The sequence below is a fragment of the Nycticebus coucang genome, chromosome 2, assembly GCF_027406575.1.
Source record: "Nycticebus coucang isolate mNycCou1 chromosome 2, mNycCou1.pri, whole genome shotgun sequence".
In the NCBI taxonomy this organism is placed as follows: domain Eukaryota; kingdom Metazoa; phylum Chordata; class Mammalia; order Primates; family Lorisidae; genus Nycticebus; species Nycticebus coucang.
In genome coordinates this window covers 33,147,395-33,153,394 of record NC_069781.1, presented here as the reverse complement: position 1 = coordinate 33,153,394, position 6,000 = coordinate 33,147,395, and the positions used below count along the sequence as shown (strand labels likewise).

The 6,000-nt window shown below is 37.3% G+C and overlaps 1 protein-coding gene across 1 annotated transcript; it reads left to right on the top strand.

The window, feature by feature from the left end:
• Positions 1–480: 480 nt before the first annotated feature.
• On the top strand, positions 481–1,480 carry LOC128567684 (olfactory receptor 13D1). The gene has a single exon (XM_053565121.1). It carries the CDS (start codon positions 537–539, stop codon positions 1,470–1,472), a length of 936 nt encoding a protein of 311 aa, XP_053421096.1. The 5' UTR covers positions 481–536; the 3' UTR covers positions 1,473–1,480.
• Positions 1,481–6,000: the final 4,520 nt, after the last annotated feature.

Genomic DNA, 6,000 nt, shown 5'->3' with positions numbered 1-6,000 from the left:
GTATGTGTGTGCCATGTTGGAACATTTACTGTTCTAAGGCATCTAAAGTTTTATCTAATTTAATTCTAATTATACCATAACAAATAGTTATAGCTCCTTCCAAGTTTACTATGAAATATGGGAGACTCAGAAAAATTAAGCAAATCACCAAAGTTATACCCAGCTGAAGTGATAATAGTGCTTGGTCTACATAATCTCTTAAACAGAGAAAAGCTTCATTAAAAAATAACTTCAATTTCAAAATATTTATCTATACTTGAAAGTCATCTGTTCCTAAACTTTATTTAACACTACCAGAATAATTCTTGTTGTATTGGTACCTTTGACTGTATTGCTGCATAGTCCTAAAACACAGAGAATTTCTCACTGCCCCACTATTTATCATCAAAAAAATTAGTATACCCTCCCTTCCTCTTTGGTAACAAAAAGTACAGGAATCAAACACAATATTGTAAATTTGTGTTGGAAATCTACATCTAAAATTTTAATTCACCTGAATCATGTCCTTTTCTAGACTCTGCAGTTGACACGAACACATGGAGATAGGAAATTACTCTGCCACAACAGAATTCTTTCTCGTGGGGCTTTCCCAATACCCAGAACTCCAGCTTTGTCTGTTTGTGCTCTGTCTCATCATGTATCTGATAATCCTACTAGGAAATAGTCTGCTCATTATCATCAGCATCCTGGATTCTCGCCTCCACACTCCCATGTACTTCTTCCTTGGAAACCTTTCATTCTTAGATATCTGCTACACATCATCATCAATTCCGCCAATGCTTTTTATATTTATGTCTGAGAGAAAATCCATCTCTTTCATTGGCTGTGCTCTGCAAATGTTTGCTTCCCTTAGCTTGGGCTCCACTGAGTGTATCCTCCTGGCTGTGATGGCCTATGACCGGTATGTGGCCATCTGCAACCCACTGAGGTATCCCATCATCATGAACAGGGTGTTATATGTTCAAATGGCTGCATGGTCTTGGATCATAGGCTGTCTGAACTCTCTAGTGCAAACAGTCCTGACAATGGTGTTACCTTTCTGTGGAAATAACGTCATTGATCATCTTACCTGTGAGATTCTGGCTCTTCTTAAACTCATATGTTCAGATATCTCCATGAATGTGCTTATTATGACAGTGGCAAGTATTGTTTTATTGGTTATTCCTCTACTGTTAATTTTTGTCTCCTATGTGTTCATTCTCTCTTCTATCCTGAGAATTAATTCTGCTGAGGGGAGAAAGAAGGCCTTTTCTACCTGTTCAGCTCACCTGACTGTGGTCATCTTATTCTATGGTTCAGCTCTTTTTATGTACATGAAGCCCAAGTCAAGGGACAAAAAGACATCTGATGAGATCATTGCACTGTCTTACGGAGTCGTAACCCCAATGTTGAACCCTATCATCTACAGCCTGAGGAATAAGGAGGTAAAAGAAGCTGTTAAGAAAGTCCTCAGCAGATACTGCATGTATTGAAAACATGAGCCTGAAATATCCTCAAAGAGGGGAAAAAGTTGTATTTAGGACTTGCAAAACCTACTGTCACGAAAGCTTACATGTTTGCAAAACCAAGTATGAAACTCTCATTCTTTTCAAAATAGGATATTTATGCTTATGTGCCTTATCTTCTGTGTTTCTAGCTGTAAGCAAGTGTGCTAATTGTTCTGATAAAGATTATGATGCTCTTCATCAAGACAAATCACTCCATTCCCCACCCCTCACATTTCCTTCCCTTATTCTTGCCTCTTTTTTCTCCTTTCTTCAAATTTCCTGTCCTTTCTCTATATTCTACTATTTCCCTTTCTCCTCACTCCTCCATATATTTCCTATTTCTGCCTTCCTTTTCTCTCCTTTGTTTACTTTCTCAGTCACTTTTGAAGTGCTTATCTATCTTTTGTGTTGTGTAGCATCCCTGCACAATATTGCCACACAGTTTGAAGATCTGCACAATTTGTAGAAAAAAAGAATCTTTTTCTCCTGAGGATCCATCCATTGTACATCACGGGACTGACCCATCCCTCTTCAGGGGTCCTCAAACTATGGCCAGCGGGCCACATGAGGCAGTGTGATTGTATTTGTTCCCGTTTTGTTTTTTTACTTCAAAATAAGATATGTGCAGTGTGCATAGGAATTTGTTCATAGTTTTGTTCTGTTTTTTTAACTATAGTCTGGCCCTCCAATGGTCTGAGGGACAGTGAACTGGCCCCCTGTTTAAAAAGTTTGAGGACCTCTGCAAGGGTAAGCATGGAATAGACGTTGCCAATTAGAAAAGAGGGGGTGTCTATTCCTGTAGTCATAGAGATTGGCATAATGTAGCAAATGATCTGAGCCATGCTGATAAGACTCAATCCCAGGAATGCTGCCTTAGTGTCAAAAAGAGACTCTCTTCCTTAAATCATCTCCAAATTGATAGAATGTGGACTCAGAGCTCCAATGAGCATCTTTGCCAACATGTGGAGAAATTACAAGAATGAAAGGAGAGCTGAGACAGCAAACCTGATGAGGTCACTTTAACTCCTGAATCCAACTATGGCTAAAGACAGATTTTCCACTGTACACTTTGTTAATGCCTCAAATTCCCATTTTATGAAAAACTAATTTGAGTTGGATGTTACCACTTACAACCAAATAAATCATAACTAATATATTCCCTTGTCTCACTATCCCTTTATTTGTATTTTTAAGGCAAATAAAATTATAAGCTATAAAATCTGAGTAGTTTCAAATTTTCCAGCCTTTAGGAGTTCCCTTTCCCTTTAATAACTAAATTATAATAACATAATTTCTATCATCCATTACTGCAGGCAATCTAGTCATATCTGCAATTATTTCTGAGGAGCATGTACATATTCCTAATTTTTATACTCATCTTTTGTATCAAATTGATATTATGGACCTTTTGCCATTTGTCCCTAAGCTTCAATCAATATGTTGGTAATTTGGATCACTGCATTTTGCTTTTTTACATAATTTGTTTTAGTTTTTAATAGATATTGTCATTTGGTAGATAATGTCTATTATGTCTGCACTAATGTGCACAAATTGCAATAAGCCTATTTAAGCCTATAGACTTTCCTTGAAAGGTGGTGCATATCAGATTATTTCCATTCTGGTCACCAGAGCCTCAATTATAATAGGTCGGGCAGGGTCCATTTAATTCAGTTACATAGAGAAATACTTCGTAGACTTCAGGATTTAACAAAAAATTAAAATAAACATCTATTAAATTATAGGATTAACAAAACTCCTTATCATGGTCTACAAGACCCATGTAATCTGAGCCACACCTACTTCTACACCTTATTGCCTACTCCTTACCACGCTCATTGTACTCTAGTTTCACTGTTTTCTTGCTGTTTTGAGAATATGCCAATGCCTTTACAGTTGCTATTCCGCCACCTGGCCACGCTTTCCTTACATCTTCCAAGGGTTCATTCTGTCATTTCAAACAGGTCTTTGCACAAATGTCTTTAGAAAAGCCTCAACATGCTTTTTTTTCCATAGTCCTTCACTGCCTTAAAATATTTTATATGTTTATCTTTTTATAGTTTTATTGCCTATTTTGCCCACCAAAAGCTCTAAAAGGTAAGGACTTGTCCATTGCTACATATCCCTAGTACCTGAAGGGAAGGACCCAACCCTGCCAGTATTTACCACCTGCTGATTAAAAAGCCCTGGGGTTTTCAGTAAACACTAAAGGTAGTCTGGCAGCAGTCACTATGGGCTTTGGTGAAACTGGACTGGCTTCAGGTGTGACCTGGCACTATTGGCCAGGTTGCTCCTCCCACAATTCCAGCAGCCCAGCACAAAGAGTAAGGAAAGAGAGTGAGAGAATTTGCCTGATAATCCAGAAAATGTTCCTTTACCTCACTCAATGAGTCTGCAAGACTCAAAAGATTACTGGGCTTGGGGCACCACCAGTGATAATACAGCTGCAGTAACCAAAGATTTAGATCACAACACTCAATTCCTATTGAATATCAGAAAAGCCTTCTCAAGAAGGACAAGTTCAAACTGTTCAGTGCCCAGACATTAACAAACATCCAAAAAAATATGACCTCAGCAAACAAACTAAATAAATTACCAGTGACCAATCCTGGAGTGATGGAGTGATCTTTCAGACAAAGAATTAAATATATCCTGTAGAAGCTCAGTGAAATTCAAGACAACACAGAGAAGGAATTCAGAAGACTATGAGAGAAAGTTAACAAAAGGATTGAAATAATAAAAAAGGAGGGTAGCTCCTATGGCTCAAAGGGGTAGGGCACCGGCCCCATATGCCACAGGTGGTGGGTTCAAACCCAGCCCCTGCCAAAAACTACAAAAAAAGAAAGAAAGAAAGAAATAATAAAAAAGGTCAAACAAAACTTTTGGAGCTAAGAATTCAATTGACAAACTGAGAAATAAAATAAGCAGAATTGACCAAGCAGAAGAAAGAATTAGGCTATTTGAAAGTACAGAGTTGAAAGAGAAAAAAAAAAAATGAAAAAGACTAAAGCACAGCTACAAGATCTAGAAAATAGCCTCAAAAGGACAAATGTAAGAAGAGCCTTAAAGAGAAGATAGAAACATTGAGGTAGAAAGTTTATTCAAAGAAGTAATAACAGAGAAATTTCCAAACTTAGAGAAAGACATTAATATTCAGGTACAAGAAGGTCACAGAACACCAAGCTGATTTAACCCAAACAAGACTACCTCAAGACATTTTATAATCAAAATGCCAATGGTGACAGATAAAGTCCTAACGGAAGCAAATAAAAAGAAAAAAAATAACATAAAGGAGGCTCAATACATCTAGTGACAGACTTGTCACATGGAAAGTAAACTAATAAACAATATGCACCTGAATGACCAATGGGAAAATAAAGAGATTAAGAGAAGAAATCAAAATATTTCTCAAAAAAATGAAAATAAAAAACACAGCATATCAATTGATGTTTGGGACACGGAAAAATCAGTAATGAGAGGAAAGTTCATAGCAATAAGTGCCTATATCAGAAAAGTAGAAAAACTTCAAATAAACAACATAATGATTCATCTCAGACAACTAGAAAAACAAGAGAAAAACAAACCCCAAATTAGAAGAAGAAATAATTAATGAAATGAAAAACTGGTTTTTTGAAAGATAAATAAAGTTGACATATCTTTAGCCAGACTAAGAAAAAAAAAAAATAAAACGACCCATATAAATAAAATCAGAGATGTAAATGGAGATATTACAACTGATACTGCCCATGGCTCAATGGTTAGGGCACCGGCCACATGCACTAGGGCTGACAGGTTCAAACCTGGCACTGGCCTGCTAACAACAATGACAACTACAACCAAACAAACAAACAAACAAAAATAGCCAGGCATTGTGGCAGGTGCCTGTAGTCCCAGCTACTTGGGAGGCTGAGGTAAGAGAATCGCTTAAGCCCAAGAGTTTGAAGTTACGGTGAGCTGTGATACCACAGCACTCTACCAAGGGCAACATAGTGAGACTCTGTCTCAAAAAAAAAAAAAAAAAATCTAAGCGATCATTATAGACTACTATGAGCAACTGACTATATGCCAATAAATTAGAAAACCTCAAAGAAATGAATAAATTACTAGCTACATACAACCTACCAACATAGAACCAGAAAGAAATGCAAAACCTGAAAAACCAGTAACAAGTAACAAGTTGAAAGCAGTGGTAAAATGCTTCCCATCAAAGAAAAGCCCAGGATCAGATGGCTTCACTAATGAATTCTAACATGCATACAAAGAAGAACTAATACTAATCGTACATGAAAGGCTCCAAAATACTCCGAAGCTCATTCTAAGAGGGCTGTATCACCCCAATACCAAAACCAAAGACACAAAGAAAAAAAAGCAGAGGGAGGGAAGGGGGGGCGGGGCCTTGGTGCGTGCCACACCTTTTGGGGGCAAGACATGATTGCAAGAGGGACTTTACCTAACAAATGCAATTAGTATAACCTGCCTTATTGTACCCTCAAAGAATCTCCAACAATAAAAAAAA

Bases quoted from the DNA above. Each gene is read 5' to 3' on its own strand.
- LOC128567684 (XM_053565121.1), top strand. From the start codon at position 537: ATGGAGATAGGAAATTACTCTGCCACAACAGAATTCTTTCTCGTGGGG.